Below are 22,544 nucleotides of genomic sequence, written 5' to 3'. Positions count from 1 at the left end.
TGATGGTTCATTGGCAGTTTGTTTTAAAACAGGTATCTTAGGATGCAGTTTCACATCTTTTCCTCTAATGACGAAGCCAGCTTGAAAGGCTGACATCCTTCCTCTCCCCCAAGCTTGTCATCCTTCTGGTTTCGACACCGTAACCATTTGTGCGGCCTGACTGTAAACTAGACTGCAAATATTGAAAGGTTAACCTAAAAAATCTAACCAGTGAGAAAGGAAAGTTTTCCTGAAGAATGGATGGTGTTTTTATCGCAGAAAAAATGAAAGTGTTTTAAGATTTGAAAAGGGAATAAAAGGCTTCAAGAATTTAAATTTTTTTTTCCACTTTTTAAATTTTTGGTTCATTGAACACTTCTGGTATTTTTTCTCTCCCTCCCCCTCCCGGGCCAGTTTTTATGAACCCAGGAGGACCCATATTTCCTGTGAGAAAAACAGTAATGCCTCTCTTAATTTTGGTTTAAATGTTTCTTTCCCCATTAACGTATATGGAGGAGCAACGGACGAAAAGGTACCAGATTAAGAGTTCACTATTTGGAATTCTGCTGTCTCCGACACAGATTTGATATAAGCAGCACATGTGGTTTTTTACATGCCATCACCCCAGGGAAGGCCAACTTTTAGATGCAAGGCTGTAGTTCAGACCAATGAAATTCTACCAAGAAAAGCAGAAGTTGATTTCCAGCAAAGCTTTAGGTCATATGGACAAATCCCTTTTATTCAGAGCCGACATTGGTACAACCTGTGTTAGCTGTCTCTATCATGTCTGTGCACAGCTAGAGGAAATAGAGTAGATGCCTCTTCTGCTAGCAATCACCCTGCCTGAACAGAGGAAAGAACAGGATGGAGCTCCCCTCAACAGTGCATCTCAAAGGTCCTTGGAAAGCCTTTGGACAGTTGGGTAGCATATGTTTGACTCCTGGCAGCTTTAATAGAGGTGAAATACAATGCAAAGCCTAGCTCTTATTATCGGTAAGTAATAAGCAGTTAGTATTATAAAAACAGTCATACGAGTAATGAGCAGCTGTGCTATAAAGAGAAATCTTTCTAAGTTAATGTGACAATATGTGCACACATGAGTATGCACGTGTATATACTACACAGTTAGATTAGGAGGATGCGGTAGATGGCATATTTTTGGATTTCGAGAAGTGTTTCTGGCATGCTATTTCTCAACGGTAATTAAAATAGTCATTCAGTTCTATTTCAGTAGGTGTGTGTGTACACTGACAACTGAATAAGAAATCGTAATCATCAAATTGCTATTCAGAGGCAATATGCCAAGTTAGGGAAGTAGTATCAAGGGGAGGACCCAAGAATTCCATCTTGCATCTTATCTAATAGGTGAGTTTTGCGTGGAGAATGTAGATGGTACGGGCAAAACTCTTTCTGGGTGAGTTCTGTCTAGTAGCTGCAGCACAGTGATGGAAAGCTGCGATGTACTGTATTTGGTGCCGGAGCTTCAAAAGTCTTTGGTTTTTAAGCGCAGTGGAGTGATTTTATTAGAAACAAAGATTTGAGGCTTGAAAGGATGAGTACACCCACTACAAAGCATTGGAGAGGATAAAGAGTGGTTGGAGAACAGGATTCAGGAAACATCGCTATCCAGGGAAGCAAATGGTCACTGAGTGACCAAAGAGAGGAAGCAAAGAAATGAGGAACAAAGCAGCATTTTGTATAACTGGAGGCAGCCAGGAAGCGGGCATGCTGGGAGCGGCGGGAAAGAGGACTGTAGGAATTTTGTACAACTGTAAACGTTTAGTCATTCTGTATGTCATGGAAAATGCAGATGACCCCTGGCAATCCAAGTGAATATTATAACGGGGAGTTGCTCAGTGCCTGGTCATGAAAAGCTCTTCAGACTGATCCACTTGCCACCCTTCAAGGAAGACTTTTGTCATCAGTCAGCATCGGGGCAATGAGGTGGCCTTCTGTCTCTTGTGGGTGGGATACCAGATAGGACTGCAACAGCTTCCTGAAGTAAATAAGCAAGGAGCTACCAAGGGCAGTCCATACTAGCACAAATGACTGGTTTTAGTTTTCCAGAACGTAACTGATTTTTAGAAATCTTCTAATGGTGCCAAAGAAGGACATACAAGGTATGTTCTTAGATGCCATTTATGTCCTGCACACAATACAGAAAGTTTAAAAACAAACAAAAAAGGTCTGTAAGCATTTTGCTAGTCGGGTGTGTTTTTTAAGTGTTGAGTCTATGACATGCCTGTCTGTATTCCCTGGGGAAAAGAGGCTGCATGGTTTGACTGGCCTCCAGCTCACTGGAGGGGGAGCAGCCTTCTAGACTTGTTAGGCCAGACTTGTTCGAATGGTGTTAAATTAGCAACCAAGGGAAATGATAGAAAAGTGAGGAAGAAAAATCACTTGTTTAGCAGAGAGTCAAGGTGTTGAGAATAAAATTAAGGCACCAAGGTCTGAAAGAGGATTTCTTTAATTGCCTAGTGCCAACGTGATGAGGCTGGCTAATAAACACGTGACGATGGAATAGAATTACTAATTTCTAAACCTAAATGCTGATAGACTGGAATTTCTTAGACTAGGAGGGAGGATTCTGGTGATTGAAATCAAAGGACAGAATTAGGTAAGGAATAGCATTGTATGGCAAAAATGACATTTCCTCTTCCCCAGCCGTTGAGCCAAATGACCTGGAAGGCCAGAAGATCGATTAATACCTAAATTAAATGTTGATGTGCTTGCTAATGATTGCTATAGACTGTCAAATCCAGCTAAAGACATAGATGAAACACTAACTAGCCTGTTGTGTGTAAGGGGAGACAAAAAGCTTTTTTGTGTCTGTGTGTGTGAAGCCTTCATATAAGTGGTGTATTGGAGGTTTAATTCTGCCAGCATGACAGCATCTTTGCAAATGTTGAAGGGATGACAGTATCTGAATGCAAATCCTCATATCGCATATTAGGATATTGTCTTAGACCTATTCTCAGCAAATGAAGGATTGAGGTAAGAACTGAGCTCAGAACTAAAAGCAGATGTTATAAAAGTGGAAGTGATTGTGGCTTGAATACACACTTCTTTGAAACAGACAAACCTGAAATGGTCTGATATGTACTTCAGCCTAGATGTTCAAATAAATGGACTTTAGTGCCTAAATAACATCTGAAGGGCTACTTCTGGAAAAGGTAAATCTCCTGAAGTTTAAAAGAATGTCACACTAACTGAATTGAAAGAAAGGCTGTGGACAGAAAAATGCAGATGATAATGTGGTTGTTTGTGTAAACAGCTAGCAAGCCACAAGCCTGTAGCTGAAAGGGGAATCTATGCTAGTATAAAAAATAAGGAAAAAAGTACAATGGTTGCAGTAAAAGGAAGTTGAGAAGTGAAAAGTTTAGCAATAGGTGAAGAAAGCGGAAGACATTAAGAAGAAACCAGCAGCAGAGTTAGCAGCCTCAATGAAGTTTTCCAAGTGCATTAGTAGCAAAACCATCTTAGCAATTATATGTATTTTTCATAGATGTGTGTGGTAGGATGGTCAATAATAGAAACAAAAGGAAAAGGAGTTCAGTAAATATTTCTTTTCTAGGAAAAACAACCCCAACAATTGATGCTTCACTGTCACATAGAAATAATGCAATAGCTTTCATAACAACACAAAGATGTTGTTAAAAAGCGGTTATTAAAATGCCTAGTTTGTAAAATATTTGGTCGAGACAGCTTGTGTTCAGGAATTTTGAAAGAACTAGCTAAGGAGCTTTAAAAGACATCTGTGTTGTATTTTTCAGTAAGTGTTAGGATACTGAAGAAATTCTGGAGAAATGGAATAAAGTTAATGTTGCATTAGTGTTTAAAAAGAGTAAATGGAATGTGCTGGATGGCTGTATTTTACTACATGTGCTAATACACTCTCTACTTATGCAAATAAGGCTACTTGGCAATACAAAGGTTGCTGCCTTGATATCAGTCTGAGTAAAAATATCAGAATACTTGACATAGGTTCAAAGAACTAGAAGAGGGTTTATAGTTACATGCCAATCTAAAGGGCTTATTTGAAAAAACTTGTGGCAGTGTCATTTTTTAAATGAGTTTACAAGTTCGACAAAAGTCGTAGTATGGATGTAGGACATTACAACTTCAGTCATGTACTGAAATTGGTAACTCTTAATATGTACTTTAGTGTGTGCCTGGGCTGGTACAAATCATTGTAGATTTAAAATAGAAGTATAAATAGAAATCGTTGTCAATTAATTCTGCCTGTAAGTTTCCTGTAAGGGTAAGTTTTGGGCTGTGTGTTATTTAACAGTTTTAGCAGTAAGTCAGAAGACAACATAACTGTGCTGATGATCTGCTGATAACATAAAGATGAAAATAGGAAAAAAATATGGCAGAGTCCAACTCACCAATGCAATAAAACCAGGTATCTCAAAGGGAAAGAATATAGATATGGAGGGTAGGAATACCTGTTCTGGAAGGAAATATGCCAGAGAGAGACTTGATGCCATGGTGAATGATCAGCTAAGAGGATTTATCCTGGCCAAAATGACTGATGAGATTGTTGCACGGTTAAACAGGGAGATCCCAGGAGGGAGCAGAATGGCCATTTTGCATAGCATGGCATTGATGTGCGCTGATGTCTGCCTTTCAGCAAGTACCCTGAAAAACTGGAGAGGGCTCTAAGATCCTAAAGTACCACCTTACATAATAAGCTTTGGCAAAACTACGTTTTGTTACGTTGCTCCCCTTTTTGACTACTACCTGCGATCTCTCTCGACAGAGTACAGAGAGTGATGAAGTAAGCAAGGGACATGGGGACCAACCAACTACTGAACAAAGAATAAAAGAGTATAATAGCAAGCAGCAGGAGATCACAGTGACATTTTCAAGGTTAAACGTTAATAATGTAAAGCTGTAAATACTCATGTAGGAGAGAGATTATTTATGGAACTAAAAGTGGAAGGTTTAGGAGTATTTGAAAAATACTAGGATAGGTAGTAGACAGAGAGTCGTCTTTTTGTCTAGTCCGAATTCCTGACAGTCGGATCTTTCAGTCTGTGCATTAGTTTATCTTCTCTGAGAAGATAATGAGAAATATTGAGTTGCTATTTTGATATTAGATGGGGAAAAGCACTTGAAAATGCTCTAAAGGAAACTCCTATTTTGGCAGAAAGATGGCTTGGCTGACCTGGAATTGATTTCCCATCATGAGTTCTATAAATATTTTCTGTAATTTTCTTCTCTTCTGCAAAGTAACATCAGGGTTTCAGGAAAAAAATTCAGCCCTGCAGGTGTCTGAAGACCTTTTCTTTAAGGTAGTGAAAGAAATGGAATTACCTTCTGAGTGCTGTAGGCTTCTGATTTTCCTGTGTTTGATTACAGAAAAAGTAATGGATTTGTGCTGTGCTGTTAAAAGATCCCATATTTTTTGCTGTGAAAGTTGAATATTGTTACATTTACTGTTTCTTCCTGATCATTTTATGTTCCTTAATGGCAGACTTAACTTAAAGTCGTGGATCTCCTTTCTCTCCATCTTTTCTTTCTTTTCACTTAAATCATTGCCTTTTGCTGATCGAGACAAAGAAATCATGTAGTTGATAAGTGATAGTCTTTATTATTTGTCTAATGCTGAAATTCATGTCATACAAGAATTACATACAAGCATCTGTGAGAGGGTATGATGTGGGGTTATTGGAGGCACCTCTGGAGTTCCCAGTTCCAAAGGAAAGTGAAGAAGACTTTCTGTTGGTGACTGTGTGTGTTAGATTTTCAGTTCAGAGAGGCTGAATGAGTGAGAAAAATAATTGAGGTGTAAAGTAAGAGCGTCAGCTGGACTGGAGTGTTACAAAACCACTATCCACATCTCATGCATGGATTCATCATACTATGAGTCCTCTTCTGCCGAGTCATAGCAGAAATCCTTTGCTATAAGGAAATAAATGAATGGGGTCATATTCCTGTGGGTGCCTATGAACAAATTTCTTGCCTATCACAGAGTCTAGGGTCTTTTGCACAACTATATTTTATCTCTCAGTGAACTCAGCTGTAATGACTGCCTTTCCTTCCTCTCATATACCCAGTTCAGCAAGTGGTATCTTCCCAGGATAGGTGAGTAGGGTTGTACCAGGCGTTTGAATGAGCCCTCTTGGCTTGTTGCTAGAATTGAATAGGATGCCGCTGACAGCCTGCACAGTGAATAATGTACTTAGCAGATCAAGTTTTATGCAGTGCTTTTTGTGGCAAAGCAGCAGTTAAGTTTTAATATATCTTAATACCAGACCAGCATCTTCTTTAGACACTTACCTCAACAGTACAAAAAACATTTGTACCTCGTTTGTCTCAGCCTTCACCAATGGCAATGGATATTTTTTTCACATTTAAGCAGTAAGTTCATTTTTCAAGTAGCTCAGGCCTCTGTTCATGGTAGTCTGCCAGTGGAACTTGTGTTTGCTAATGAGAAAGAAGAGGAAAATCCCAAAGGTCTTTATGTAATTGAGGGGAGTGGGGAGTGCAAGTCAAATATTTTGATTAAGTTTTAGTTTTATCAGGAGAAATGTCAGTAGCAGAACTTCTGCCATGGCTGCACTATGCTTTGTGGGTCCGTGATATTCAAGCTATTTCCAAAATACACGAGCAGCTTGGAGCTTGTGAGGAGATGAGTGGGTGGAACAGACTTTACAGAAAGCCCTGAGGGAAGCAAGTACTGAAGCTACAGCAGTGCTAAACAGAGATCAGGAGATATAGAACTGAACAACATCTCAACAGACACAGAACATAAATTGGGAGGAGCAGACTCAAGCTGTCAAATGGTCTTGTTCTCTTTCTACAGCAAAATGTCTTTAAATATGGTGAAATAGATTTGTTTGTAATATGTGATTGATTTTTAGCAAGGATTTTCTGGACAGTTTTATGATGAGATTCCCCCATTGCTTTTCATAAGGCTGGTGAAATGAGAATTCACATTCTTTTTGAGGATTTCATCCCACTATTGAAGATACCTTACTGAGTAGGCCAGTGTCAGTGCCTTATATACAGTGCAGAATCATCTTTTCAAACATTAACGTCCCTACATATTTGAACCCAGAGGCAGGAAAAAATATAGTGTATGACTATTGGTCTGTGGAGACCACAAGCCTGTCATCAGTACAGCATGTATCTGCTGCAGCATGATGCTGTTCTGTTCTAAAGTTATATTTCCCTTGGAACCCCATGAAGACCGATGACTGTCTTCAGTAGCATAATAAAAGATGGAAGGATACAGCATTCTCATGCCATGGAACATTTCACAGCATTTTACTCACTGTGTGATGCACATTGTCATATATATTAAAATGAAAATTGTTTTAGCAGTTTAAAATCAGACCAGATATTGCTGAAAACCTAAAAGGAGTGGTAAGTTTGAAAAAGTTGAACATGTTTTGGGTTTGAGATTTTTTTTTTGTTTTTCTTTTTCTAGGTGCTTCTGTATGTTTTCATAATATTACTGTTCAAATTAGTTCTTTTGAGAATATCTTGGCTGTTTTCTATGGCATGTATATAAAACTTTGTCTCAAATGCAATGCATGCGAATAGGACTCCTGTCTCTTCTAACATGATTTCATATTTTTGTATTGCTGAATTCATGATCCACATGGCTGAGGTTTGAAAGCAACCAGTTTTGCATCTCTCTGTCCTCGAACACCTTTTGAAAACAAATATGTTTGTTCTGGTCAAACTGTTTGTGATTTCTAGAAAAGAAAAGACCAGGGACAATCTTTATTTAAGATTACTGCATACTTAGTTTGGCACTTGTGTATTTTCACATGCACAGCTTAAATAAATAAAAAAACCTATGAGGGTGTGAGTTCTTCCAAAGAGAATTCAGAAGGTGCTGAATATTTAATTGTCAGAAGTACTACAATTAATGATAATTGTGGTAAATTTGTTTTACTTTGAATAACAAAAATTTTATCCAGAAGAACACCTCCGTTTAAAACCAGCTAATCTTATGCTGGGTTTAATATTTACATTAGTGAAGTAGAAAACAATTTATACGGCCCTTTATTTCTTCTGAGGTTTTGGTCTTTTTTTCCAGCACAACTAAACTTTACATCAGGACTCTTAAGATTTGATCTGAATAAAAATGCACAAATGTGTATGTATTATTTGCATAATTATGATCAAATGTTAGAGTTACTAATGAAGGTTTTTATAGCAGTGGAGGTGGATTAATAAGAAGGATATTGGAATGAGTATCTATTACTACGTATCAGATACAAGAAAGTTACCTGATTCCTTTGAAAATCCATGCTTCCTCCCTGGCTGTAAGAAAGAAATCTGTTCTCTGAAGATGTGCAATGATGCAAAAGTTTCATTAGCGTTAGTTTCAGATGGGGTGGTGTTCTTATGTGATGAAAATGAGAGCACTTATGCAGGTCCTTCCAAAAGATTGCTGATAAATCCATGTCATGTATTGCACAGTTAACATATATTTTACAGCTGAACTCTTCTTCTAATCATAGAATCATAGAATGGTTTGATTCAGAAGGGACCTTTAAAGGTCATCTCGTCCAATCCTGCTGCCATGGACAGGGACAACTTTCACTAGAGCAGGTTGCTCAAGCCCCATCCCGTATGAACGCTTTAGAGGTGTAGCTGTTGGCAGGCAGCCAGATGTACCGTTACTGCAACAGGGGCACTACTGGAATACACAGTGTCTCTTTAGAGGTTATATACTGGTAAAAATGGGGGTGGATAAAGAATAGTAAGGAACACATCAGTGAGTAAAGTATTTTGTGTAGTTATGTTTCTGGGAAGTGGTAGGGCTATTTTGAAACATCGTCAGGACGGTACCACACCAGTACACTGTAATGAGGGTGGGCGTAATATAACAGGGCTTTGTTGAATATATGTTCATGTTTAACAAAATGGGAGCATAGTTTTGTACAGAAACACCAAACTCTTCCCCTGCTCTTTCTGTTTTGTTATAGTTGTTGTCTCCTGTTCCGGATCACACGAAGAAAACTCTTCCTCACCAAATCCACCTCAGAAGCTCTCCCTGACAAAAACCAGGATGGTGTCATTGCATCAGCCTTCTAAACCAGGTACTACAAGTCCTCTTCCCTACATCCTCCTTATTTCTCCTTCAGAATCTAGGTGCAAGGTAGATGCTGGCAGTCACAAGGACCCTTTACCAGAAAGCTGTGCCACTGGCTTTCTGACTGGAAATGGAGCAATGACTCAAAAGGGTGAGTATAACCTTAAGGGAATCTCTTACTTCCTTATAATAACAATTAAAAAAACCCCAAACAAACAAACAAAACCCAAACAAAACAAAACACAGACAGAGAAAAAAAAGGAGGGGGGGAAAAAAAAAAAGAATAATTTTCTCCACACTAAAATCTACCATATTTGGGTTTGGGGGTTCTTGAAATAAAAGCTAATTAGTGGAGCTGCTTTCCAGCACCTATAGAACAAACTACTTTTCTTGATAGCGAATGAAGTTTCTTTTCAACTGGAGTTTTCTTTTTCTGTACAAAATGCTTTTGAGATAGGTAGGATGAATTTGGTCTTACTGTGGTGCCAGGATAGATGTAGCAAACTCTATGCTGTATAAATGTCCGAGACAAATGAACCAGTTGCTATCAGTAGTGTGGAAACTTGGAAATTGAAGCGATGCCTTTTCACTTAGTGAAATAATCACAGAGGTTGGAAGGGACTTCTTGAGATCATCTAGTCCAACCTCCCCTAGTTGAAGCGCAGTCAACTAGAGCCAGTTGCCCATGACCATGTCCAGATGGCTTTTGAGTATCTCCACAAGTGGAGATTCCACAACCTCTCTGGGAAACCTGTTCAACTGTTTGACCACTCTTGCAGTAAAAAAATGTTTTCTTGTGGTCAGACTAAATTTCCTTTTTTTTTTTTAATTTGTACCCGTTGCCTCTTGTTCTGTCAGTGGACACTACTGAGAAGTGTCTGGCTTCCTCTTCATTCCCTCCCATCAAGTGTTTGTATACGTTGATAAAATCCTCTTGAGCCTTCTTTTCTACAGGCTGAACAGTCCCAGCTCAGTCAGCCTCTCCTTTGAAAAATTCTCCAGCCCCTCTGTCACCTTTGTGGACCTGTGCTGGGCTTGTCCCAGTAAGTCTGTGTCTGTCTTGTATGGGGGATCCCAGAGCTGGGCACAGTACTCCAGATGTGCTCTCACCAGTGCTGAGTAGAGAGGATCTGCTGGCAATGCTTTTCTTAATGCAGCCCAGAAGTCCGTTGGCTTTCTTTGTCACACGGGTGCATTGCTGGCTCATGGACAACCTGTTGTCCACCAGAAGCCCAAAGTCCTTCTCTTCAGAGCTGCTTTGCAGCCAGTCAGCCCCCAACATGTACCGGTGCCAGGGGTTATTCCTCCCCAGGTGCAGAACTTTGCATTTCCTTCTGTTGAACTTAGAGGCCCCTGTTGGCCCAATGTCCAGCCTGTCCAGGCTGCTCTGAATGGCAGCACAGGCATCTGGTGTCTCAGCTGCTCCTCCCTGTTCTGTACCTCTGTGAACTTGCTGATGGTGCACTCTGCCCCTTTGGTTCAGGTCGCTAATGAAGGTACTAAACAATAAATAAAGGCCTGTGCATGCTACAAAAGTCCCATGTATTACTCACAGGAGGTGGCAAGGTAACCTAGACTTGTCAGAGACGAGTTCCTTATAGTAACATCTTGCAGATGGTATCTAATGATTTAAGTCATACACCTCCTTTCTGACATGCCCTGTGACTCTTCATGAGCTTTCTTCAATCTGAGCTTCTTCAGAGCACTTTTGTAACACCTTAAAATGTCCTTTGCTGGTTGTAGTAACATAGATATAGTTTTGTCTCTATTTTACTTTCTTCCTTTTCATTTCTATCACATTTTGTGTTTCTGGGGACCTGCGCTTGAAGTTCTCCAGGTTCATAGATGCTAAGCAAAACTGGATATGAAGCATCTGTAAGGTGCTACACAGTAGTGTCAGAGTTTGCAGCTTTCAGTGTTCTCTTATACTGTGGCCGCATGAGGGTACCCGGTTCTTTTGCTCTGCAATTTATGCTAAACAACATCTTTTGCTCTGCAGTTTATGCTAAACAACAGCTTCTTGTTGACTGATCTTTCCATCACAGAGCAATGTACATGACCTGTTGCCAGAAAACTCAGAGGCCTTTTTTTACCAGATGTCAACAACTTCCCTGATCTATTTCCGACTCTTCTTCCTGGCATTTGGATCCTCTCGGGTCTCAGGCTGTGGCAGATAGGCTTTACATAGCCTGGAGAGTATGGGAGTTAGGTGCTTTTGAAGGAGAACATTGTGATCGCTTAATCTGAGCTGCAAACGGCTTTGTTATGTGAGGCTCGTTCTAAGGATTAAGTCTGCATTGGTACAGTCCTTGCTACTGGAAGAAAGCATATGAGTAAGAGTTAGTGAAATGATTTTCACTGTAAATATTAGTTTCAAGTAATCCTCTATGTAAAAAAGCAAATGAATTTTTTCTTTCCCAAGCTCTCACTTTGCTTTCTTGCAGCGTCCTGCTGTTGTGAAAGAAATGCCTTTCTGGGTTTTATGATCAAGTAGATTTTTACCTGATAAAAATATTACTACTACTGACAATAAGTCTGTGAGTACTGACTTAACCTGTCAAACTTTAATAAATTAGAAATGGCACACCAAACCATAGCCTGGAGCTGTGCGCAGACGTCTTCGCCTAGATCCAGCAGAGTCAGAGGAGTGGCTGGTGCCCTCCGTCCTGTGCCCCGCTGGAAGGAGGCGGTGCATACGTACGCCCACAGTTTGTCCGTTCACCCGCTTGTGGGTGCCATTTAAAAATGATGGGCTGAACAGTGCTGTAGGCCTTTGTTAAACTGTATAGGTTCGATGAGATGGGCTGAGAAGCTGTTCCGGTGGTTGGCCCAGCTGGTAGGTTGAGAGAGGCGGTAACTTCCAGCGGCAAGCAGGGCAGACAGGGCTGGGGACGATGTGTGCTCAGGGGGCAGTTCACAGCTGTCCCAAGCCACAGCGATGTGCTGTAACCCTTGTGTTTCTCTTACCCGTGCACACTGGGTGCTGTTTTATAAAAATGTAGTTACAATTGGCTTTAAAAAATTAAGAAAACTTGACTACTTCGGCTGTTGCACTCAAAAGATGCTTCAATTTCTTCTTTTTTTTTGAAAGTTTAATTGAAGTATAGCCAATCTGCTGGAGATTGTTCTGTTCTTTATACCTGCCTTTTCTCCTCCCCAGGAATAGAGCTGCCAAAGGGATAACATTATGTCATTCACATTTGCAAGGTCTGAATACCCAAATATGAATGTTTAGTCCCTTATTATTTCTCATATGGCCTGGGGGTCCTCCAGTTATTACTGTAATATTATTATTACTACTGGAAATAAATATCATGCAAGTTGATACCAGCTTACCATATCTATTCAGCCCCACTCTGCGTGGGAGAGCTTTGTGCAGCTAACATCCCTTCAGGGAGTTTATATTAGATTGATGAGAGAACAGTGAAGTACTTCTTGTCTGGTTTATAATATGCTGATTATGAAAAATTCTGGGCAGGATGATCTAGTGTTCTCAGTGTGATGGACTCTGGAGTTTGTTAAGAGGGTGTTTTTGTCCGTCTGCTGGAGGAAAGAAAAACTGTTAAAAAAAATAATGTAAAGCTTGCATTGCTCAGCTATTTTGCTTGAGAGCCTGTCAAGCTCTTTCTATTGCTGAGAGGGTCGACCTTAGAATTTCATTTGTTCCTCTCTGCCAAAATGCTAAATCCGTACAGTTTCAATACCGTTGTTGCTCCAGGTGTTGTTCTCATTCAGTATTTTATGTACATGTGGGCTAGACCTTCCACTGCTGTAAATTCACTGTTGATACCAATTGGAGGATGCTGATTTACACCTGCCAAGAATTTGCAGGGTTGTCTTTCTTTTCCTGTACCCACCCTGGGAGAGACTCTGTTGTTATTGCACAAGACAAACTTACTTTTTTTTCCCTTCAACTCTTCCACTTCTTGTGAGACACAGCCCCCATACACTGTAGATCTGCTCATTCATGTGCCCATATCACCCCTGCCCCTTGAACTTGGGAAGGCCTCAGTGAAACCTTTGGTTTGTCATAACAGAAATCTCTTGTGTCATCGGCTCAAGCTGTTCGTGGGTGACGTCTACAGACAATTCTGGAAAGCCGGACTGGGTGTTGTCTTCAGTTGGTGTCCTGGTATCTCACGAGAGGCAGCAGCTGCTTCTGGAAAACAGTTCCTCCCGTGGAGATGTTGAAGGTAGGCAGAGTTACAGGTTCCCTGGCATGGGTATCAGCTTTCTCCCAGCACAGGTAGCAGCTGTGGGTGGCAGCAACAGGAGCCAGTAGGCTGAGGCACGTGCCACTAAAAATACGCTGGTTCTGGTGCACAACTCTTAAGTGCGCTGTCGGTGCCCAAGAGTCACTAAGAGCAATGTAATGTATGTGCACTGCCTGAGTTCTGCATATATGTACCCGGTGTACAGCCAGCCCCTTTATATACTCTTTTTGTATCCCCCTGTTTTAGGATAAGGTACTTTTGCTTACAGAGACTGGATTCTTCTTAGGAAACTGAACCCTTTACATGCCAGGGCTGGCTCCGTATGTCTACTGTCTGACTTGCAAAGTCTTTGACTTTCATTTGTTGGACGTGACTTCACTCTGCTTTGCTTGGTTTCTTCTCTTCTCATTCCTTCTATCACTTCTTTCCTTATTTCCCTAATTTTGCTTTATTCTCCTTTCTCTGCTTCCTGTTTCTTCTGAGTTTTGTGCAGAGTCCTCTCCTTTCTTCTCATGATTCCTTTGTTCAAACTCCTTATCAGTTTTCCTCTTATTATCTCTCTTCCATCCACACTGTGTGTCTCTTTTTTTTTTTTCTTTTTTCTTTTTTTCCTCACAGGGGACATTTTCCTCCTGAACACCAGTAGGCTCCCAGGTAGATGTGAGTTCAGCCTGCATAGCCCCATCCTGCCTGGGAGCTTGGACTCTTGCTTGCTGGAACTGGCCATATATTCACAGGACGCTGTTCCTCTCCTCCAGAGGTTCACAGCTGAAATCAGATATGTGGAGACAAACAGAAACATAATAATTTCTCTGAGAGTTGGCCACGAGGAGGATGCCAGGTAAGACAATCAATTTGTCGCTGTTTAGACTTTGAATTGCAGGGTAGGGTGGTGTCCCTCCAGGCCACTGTTCAACAATGTCTTCTCACTTCTTGAGATCATTGATACTGTTACAGCAGAAAATGGAGGTAGAACTGTCAGGACTGAAGCGTGCAGCTTCCTGACAGGTGGTCTGTAACGGGCCCAGGTTTTGTGTGTCCTCTTTGCAAAGAACACACTTGCTTTGGACTCATTTTTCTTCCTTCACATTTGGAAGGGTCAAGAGTGGTTGACTCTCTCACTGATGCGAGGACTAAGCTGTAAAATGCACTCAAGTCCAAAGACTGCCTTGGTGACATGACTGATATCTCTAAGTATTCAAGGGGTCTTATAATTTTTTACAAGAGTCACGTTTCTCATTTTGATGTAGGGTTAACTTTAATGCTTTTGTAATTTCCTCCTTCTATCTGCTAAGTTCAGGAGCACCCTCTCTTGCTTCGTTTGTAGAGTTCAGGGAGGGGGAAAACAGGGGCTAGAGGTGAGAAGAAGTGAAGACAAAAAAAGAAAGTGCAGCAACCCTGGATCTTGTCCTGCATTCTCTTCTCTTTGATCTTCCCAGTGTTTTTCATTCCTGCATGTAGCAGAATGCAGTAAGGAGGAGAAATGGGCAAAGGGAATGAATCACAACAGGAAAAGGAGAAAAGTCCACGTGTCATCTGCTTTTGCCATTTTCCATGTGCTTGTTTTAAATTTGCTGCAATCTGCCTTGTAAGAACCTGGGTCAGACACACAACAGAGCTTTTTATTTCCATCACCTGACTGACTCCCATGGAGAAATTAAGCAATAGATCCCAGTTCTTGTTTTCTTTGAATTCTTTGGCAGTCCCCAGGCTGACATCGAGATCTGCAGCCAAGAGTCCTGGTCGGCCAAAGATAGCAGTTTGACTTAAAAAAACCCTTATTTTCTTTCAGATCCCTCTCTCTCCTGCTTTCAGCTATTGCTCGCTTCCTTCCTGGCTATTCCTACCCCTTCTTCTTGCCAGTTTCACAAGGAACCTGTTGCATTTTCTGGGATCAGTTTCTAATGTCCTTTTTTACCTATAACTGCCCTTGCTGCTTTGAGTATTTGACAAGCCTCTGCAACTGCAGCCACAGCTCCATTCCCCTATATAAACTTATAAAATACCCTTTGATATACCTAGCTGGCCAGACCAGGCTTTCGTCACAATCACTGCAGCATCCCTGGAACGAACCATAGATGTTGTTTAACAGCTCATTTGAACACTGCAAAACAATTCTACATGAAACCAAGATTATGACCTCTCTAAAAGTGATGGCATTTAGATTTATTAGAATGGAGTTAGCTTTGCTGGAAGTTGGCATAGATACTGGTATTACTTCTTAGTGAGTGAAATGAAGTACTGGTAAGCTCAGAGGTTTTAGTATTAAGATTTTAAAGATGGAAAGTGACTGAGTTCTGTTTTAAATCAAGATAGAAAGGAGGGGAAGGAATAGAGGCAAAACAGTTAGGAACCATGTTAGGTGAAAAACCCTTTGTTTTCCTCCTCTTTACAGGGAAACTCTTTAAAACCTCTGCACAATTCCAGAAAAATCTGAGTGTGATGCAGGACAAAATTTATTTCTAACAGAGTGATTGAGCTGCTTCTTACTAAGCAGGTAGTCTGAAACGAACATTTGCTCCACCATTAAGACTTTAACAGCATTGGTTGTTAAGAAGAGAGACCATCCTGAGGCATTCCCATTTTCCAAGGACTTTCCATAGGGAGCGGGAGCTCTACAAGCTTCTCTGTGTTAACCAAACACTGCCACACGATTTAGAGCAGAACAAGGACAATGAGCAAATGACCTTGAGATAGATGCATGTGTTGCACATAGTTTAATCATTGACAATTACTACCAAGGGATTGTCCTGAGATCAGAATAGAAACTTAGATATAGAAAAAAGGCTAGGTGTCACTTTTTCAGATAGTCAGGCATGCCAGAAAATCCTGCTTCCGTCCCTTCTGTCACCCCTCAATTCCAGGATCAAGCTATACTTCATCATAAACTCCAGTGCACCAGACCACTTCAGTAAACTGTCCTCTTTCTGGACCCAGAAATCTTCTCCTGGTGGTGTTTTCTCCTGCAGGATCCATCAGCTACATGGTTCCCAAATCTTGGGTATATGTCAAGCATGAGAGGAAGTTGCTGTTCTGTCCACCCGACTAACTACTAGGATTTATCATTAAATCAGTAGTATTGAAGCTGCCACTCATTTTTTTCACACGCGTACTGTACTGAAAGAACAAAGAAACAAATGGACCTTCAGACACCAAGTCCTCTGAACAAGTAGGGCAAAGACACAGTATTTATTGTTATATACCACACCGATAGGGCATGGGTATTCTGAGTTACTACCATTAGAGGGAGAACCACTGAGGGAGTCAGGTTTTTTTAAATTTTGTATATTTACTAAAAAGATATAAAATTATATTTCTCATTATCTCAGTAGATCTCAAACATCAGGAGCATGTAGCTTTGCTTGCAAGCCCTCTTCATTTGGCATTGGGCTCAGAAAGCTGTTGTCAGTTTCTCAGGGTTATGGCTACGGTGCTTGTTCAGGTCACATCGAATGTCTTTTTGACTATTTTGCTTCTCCCACCTTTTCCTTCTTTACCACACAGACCCCGAAGCAGTCACAGCTGAAAATTCCTCCAAGTCCTGTGTGCTTTTCTTTTGAATGGTTTCACGTGCTTGTGTTTGTTGTTGACCGCAATTAATTCGGTGTTGTCAGCTGAAACTGTTTCAGTAAGAAGCTAGTATCTCTCAACTCTAAGTTCTCACACTTAGTGAAAATAACAAAGCATCACTTGGGGCAGGGATAATCTTTTCCCTTTCCCTGGTGAATAAGCCAAGTTGATTTTGTTCTGTTTTCTTTCTGAAATATAAGGCGCTGGCCACGGTAGTCTTGGACTTGGATAGTCTTGGTCAAAAAGCAAAAAGTTCACAGCCATGTGCACCCATGGGTTTTCAGTTAGCGAACTTCACAAAACAATTATTGTTTGGCTTTTTGTGTCTGTCACCCTTTTTTGGGGTGGTGGTGCTGCTAAAATGCCCTCCCAGCTTCTGATGCACATGTGGAAACTTACGATCTTTGACGCTTTTTTCCTACTAATGTGTTGGTTTTATCCACAAAAGTTATTTAACTTCTACTATTTACAAGGAAACATTGCTATATAGCTAATATGAATGTCTAGAAACACATACGGTCATTTGGGCTTCATGAATTAGGAGTCCAACTACATAAGCCCTTGAAAGAGGGTAGTCTGGTAAGCATCCTTAGAAAATGCCTAATACGTACTGACAACAGTGAGCACAGTTGTTTCAATTTAAAAAGGCAGCTAGGAAAGGACAGGCTGTCCAGCTGTTACGTACACTCATCTGGGAGTATGATTTACTGCCCCTCATCCTTGTGTTGAAATTGCACCCAAAAATACACTGGGTCATATAAGAACCCTCTAACTGGTTGGTGAAGGCAAGAGGGGTAGGCAGGTGTTCTGCTCTTTCATCTATTTTGAGTCCGACGGCTAGAACTGGATGTTTGTGAAGACTTGCAGATAACAACTTCCTATATGCAGAAGAGTAATGTAAAGCTTCTAATATGTATGTTCACTGATTGAGCCCAGAAGCATTTATCATACCTTTGTGCAGTAACCCATGCAGTGGGTACGCCTAATTCAGAAAAGGTTTCAGCTTTCCTGTTCAGCTTTGTTGAATTTTTCACCCTTAATGAAGAAATTGCTGTTCTTAATATTAAAATAGCTTCTTAAAATTAATGATCAGTTATCTTTTTTTTTTGGATATGGAGAGGCATGGCATAGAAAGGATTGGTAAGGAGGGGGAGGAAAACTTTTGCTCAGCAGAGGAGATTGAGAGGCTAATGAAAACCTAAAGTTGAAAATACAGATCAAAAATTGAAATTACAGGTTCGCAGGGTGAATCTTGAATTCTCTTGCCTTAAGCATCAGGTTGCTTGCAACTCCAAACTTTCTATCCATGCAAATTTGTCAAAATTTTGTCAGACTCTGATACCCTTTCATACATACAGATCAATTTTAACATCTCTATTTAGAAGAGTAGTAGTATTACTTCATTACTTTAGATCTGGTTTGACACAAAATCAATAGCAAAGGTATTGCCAAGCTTGGCTTAACTGGAAGCCTGCTGCAACGATCCATCTTCTGTTAGATCGGCAATGGGCTTAATTCCTGATTCCATTAAGAAAATTAAATTTGCTCTGACTCGTCCCTGTTTGGATAGTGGGACCAAGCAAAGAAGCATTAGAAATCTTGCTGTGTTTGGATCTTGGGGTGGAGGCTTTCTCTGAAGGTGAATACCCTGCTGATGATGAGAGTGTGTACACAGAAGTGTTCCGGGTGATATAAAGTTACTTCTCATTTTTGCGGTTTCTGGATGCTTGCCAGTTTTTCCTGTGGTGTTATAAATGGCGTCAAGTTTCAGTACTAGAGATATTTCAGCGAGAACTAGAATGTTTCATGGGACCTTAGGGCTCTGACTCAGAAGAGCTGCCAGTTCACACAGGTAGTGGTTTAAGACAGTGGCCTTACTCTTCTACCAGATGCCACAGTTCTCCCAGCAGAGACGGCAGAAGGGGCAGTGTGTCTTTCTCAGTTGTGACGCTTCGGAGATTGGGTTATTTATTTATTTATTGCCTTAGGTCACCAGTGGTTTTCATTTATTTTGATATATCAGGCTATAAATGGTAAGTTCCAAAGTGTCTGGCTCATAAACTGTGTAGGATTAAGGTGCAGCAGCTGAACTAGTAATTGTTTTAAGCCATGGGGCAGTAACCTCTTTAGCTGCTACATCCAAGTGTAACACTGGTTGTGAATCAGCGGCTGTGCGCTACAGGTTCCTGCACTCAGGGGTGTGATGACACTGGCAATACTGTGCTGTCTCAGCTGGGGGGTGGGCTGTAACTTGGTGGAGTTACTAGAACTATGTCTCAGTGCTTGGAAGGTCTAGTATGCTTAATAGGTAAATTCCAAAGATTGAAAGACTGTCCTTATCTTCAGTGGCTCATTGAAGCAATTTGATTGAGGTCCATTGATTTTTGTGGCCAATAGGATGCAATGGAGTGATGAACAAAACTGTGTCATGTAGCAGAAGTGATTCAGGTTTGGGTCAGCGCTGAATGCTCTCAGATGTTGTGCCACAGTGTGGTGGTGGGGATATATTTATAAGTGTATTTATAAGGTATAAGTGTTGGACATTCCTGAAGCTGCACTGTAATAGAAAAGGAAAGCAAAGCAGTCATTCTTTGGGTAGTAGAGATGGTGCATTTGTGGTTCAGGGCTGGAGATTTCTGAACGTGAATTAAAATTATATTGAACTATTTCATATGATATGGTGGGGAAAATAGGGTCATCTTGATAAGAGGAGCTCAATTTCAGGTGAGTTTAGGGTATCTGTGGATATTACATGTGTGTACAACGGTGAAAGTGGAAGAAGGTGGGATGCCATAGAAGAAGCTCTCATCAGAAAAAGGTAGATAGTTGGTTTGTGGAGGAAAAATGAGTTAGGCAACTAATCAGTGGCAAGAAGTGGGGAGGATGATAAAAAATTAAAGTTGCTTTGTTTTTTTTTGCAAGTTGCAAATTAGGTGGTCTGTGATTTTCACACTGTGTCCAGTATCGATGTGTCTGTTGCACAGGAGTTGCCTTCTAATGTGTTTCCTGTGCAAGTCGAGGGCTAGATGATCACTTTGTGGCAGCTGAAGGCATTGACCAAATGAAAAAGTAGTACTGGGAGCAGATCCTAAGCAACACCTCTTGACACTGTGGCCTCGTCTCCTTATCATCACACGGGCACTGACTTAGAGTCGCTCATCCAGGATGCCCCCAGCAACATCAGCAGCATGTAGGGTAAATTTCTCTGTGTGGTACTCTTTTCGGGAAAGATCTTAGAGGAAGGATTCCTTTGCCAATATCCTTGCTATAACCTGTTTACAAAATAATAACATATCGTTTTAGCTGTATTTTATTGTCTTGATAACATGAGGGAGTTATTTAAAAATAAAATAAAAATATTTTTAATAATCCTGCTGGATTTTTTTAATGACATCTGGGTACCCTGACTTCCATCAGACTGATTTGAGTGAGGTCCTTTGAAAATTCCCATTTGCTGTCTCTCTCTAGCTTTCAATGCCTAACAACCAACTTTAAAATCAGAGTGTATGGCACCATCTAATTTCTCTGAACTGCCAGAAGTGCTGCACAGCTGAGAAACCTTTGCTGACTAGGGGCTATGGTGTTTGGTCTGTGGCAAAATGTAAATTGCCAGAGCAATCTGCATTTTCTGGGGCACCACTTCTCTCCTTCCCCTTGCTTTGTGGGTGCACTCTAGCTTGTTAAGCTGGGGCATTAGCTTGAGAATGCACAGAAAAAGGTCCTCACACTTGACACAACCAAGAAACATTCAGGGCCAGACGTTTACTTCCAGAGCATACAATATCAGTGTTAGCCTGAGGAGATGCAGAGACTTGTGCAGCTGCTTGGCTGCGCTGTACTTGCAAGAGCAAATAGAACATAACCATATATGTGGGAGGCACATATGGGGGTGTGTGTCCAAAACTGTTGATAATTTAAGTCCCATTTTAATTGAAGAATCATTGGGAACGGTTGTATTTTTTCATCATTAGCAATAGGATCTGCAGCAAAGAAAACGGAACATGAGCTTGGGAGGCTGAACATCACTTGTTTTATATTAACCCGTTTTCTATATGAGTTTACACTCATCACTCTATTCCTTGTGTGAATACTATAGCTTCTATGTAGTACAGTGCAGAATCTCTATGCTAGGGACTCCCTGGATTCCAGTGTGCTGTGTGTATGTCTGATAGCTCTTTGTTGTCTTCCAGGATAAAATGGAAATACCTGATGGCCCAGATTGGCCGAATAGAAAGACCTTTCAAAATCACCTTGCTGTATTCAAACTGTGGAGCACAAGATGTTGGAGTACTGGCAGTGGGCTCCTTGCAATTCAGGAGCTGCTTTCATGGTATGTTGCAATACAGCCAGGTTTGGAATAAGCAAATGCAGTCAGAAAAGAAAGCAGCGTCTTCACTAAAATTGATGAATGTGATCAGGAAGTCAGTCGGATGGGAGATAAATGAAAGCTGAGTCTCTTCTGGAGTTTCTGACAGTGCTTACCTGTGAAGGGTCATATCTGCCTGTGTTTTATGGCTGTGCACACACTTGCATGCTCTGAAGGCAGGGTTGAAGCTCAGAATTATAGAGCTGAGTTAAGTGATCCTCTCTGCTTTGCTTGCTCTGTGTATGAGAAAACAATTTATGCTGCATCCACCAACAGGGATGGAAAAAAAGTCTTTGCCTAAACTATTTTAGCATTTAATGATTTTCTTTCTTAAATAATCAAGAACAAAAGACTACCCTGTGTCACCGAAGGCTTTTTCCATACTGGGGCTCTACCTTCCAAGTCTATAAGGAAAAGAAGCATTGATCTGCGCTCCATGGGGTCTGTTTACTACTGCCAGGCTGAGAACTTCTGTCTAAAATGAAAATAATTGGAATGTAATTATTTTCTCCGAAGTACTGAGTGCACAGCTCAGAAATCCTCAGTTTTACCTGGCACTTACAGTCCTGTTGTGAACGTCATGCAAAAGATCCTCAGTAGCTGTGCAGAACCTTGCTAATGTCATTTAGGCTGCTTGGAAGTACAAGGGTCTGTCAGCACAGGCAGCCTGCAGGTTGGAGACATAGTCATCTTCACTTCTTGGTTTTCATGTGTTAATATTATCCCGCTCTACTCAGCGCTGGTCAGGCCACACCTGGAGCGCTGTGTACGGTTCTGGTCTTCTCTATACAAACAGGATGTGGCCAGGCTGGAAGGGTCCAGAGAAGGGCCACCAAGATGATCAGAGGACTGGGAAGCTGCCATACGAGGGTAGGCTGGGAGAGCTGGGGTTGTTCAGCCTTGAGAAAAGGAGGCTCAGAGGGGATCCCATCCCCATGTACCAGTACTTAAGGGGCAGCTACAAAGAAGATGGAGACTCCCTTTTTACACAGAGTCGCATGGAGAGGACAAGGGGGATGGACACAAGTTGCTCTTGAGGAAATTCTGATTGGCCACCAGAGGGAAATTTTCCTCAGTGAGGACAGTCACCGTTGGAATAATCTCCCCAGGGAAGGGGTTGACTCGGCCACGTTGGACACCTTCAAGAGTCGTCTGGACAGGGTGCTGGGCCATCTTGTCTAGGCTGTGCTCTTCCTAGAAAGGTTGGACTAGATGATCCCTGAGGTCCCTTCCAACCTGGGATTCTGTGTGATAATATAATGCTATTGCCTCCCTTTTGCAGACACTGTAGAAATAGCTTGGAATGCAATGTAAAAAGCTTCAACTGTAAAAAGAGAATACTGGTTTCACAGAGCTG

The 22,544-nt window shown here is 41.2% G+C and overlaps 1 protein-coding gene across 1 annotated transcript in view; it reads left to right on the top strand.

The window, feature by feature from the left end:
- LTK (leukocyte receptor tyrosine kinase) overlaps window positions 1-22,544 on the top strand; it is a 106,296-nt gene that overhangs the window by 33,675 nt on the left and 50,077 nt on the right. Inside the window, exons 2-5 of the mRNA XM_075105577.1 lie at window positions 8,931-9,044; window positions 13,075-13,230; window positions 13,870-14,092; window positions 21,012-21,151. Coding sequence (XP_074961678.1) covers window positions 8,931-9,044; window positions 13,075-13,230; window positions 13,870-14,092; window positions 21,012-21,151 — 633 coding nt within the window. The remainder of the gene's footprint in view (window positions 1-8,930; window positions 9,045-13,074; window positions 13,231-13,869; window positions 14,093-21,011; window positions 21,152-22,544) is intronic.

The sequence above is a fragment of the Phalacrocorax aristotelis genome, chromosome 10 (genome assembly GCF_949628215.1).
Source record: "Phalacrocorax aristotelis chromosome 10, bGulAri2.1, whole genome shotgun sequence".
Classification (NCBI taxonomy): Eukaryota; Metazoa; Chordata; class Aves; order Suliformes; family Phalacrocoracidae; genus Phalacrocorax; species Phalacrocorax aristotelis.
Note: the sequence above shows the minus strand (reverse complement) of the source record. Positions and strands in the feature narration are given on the sequence as shown.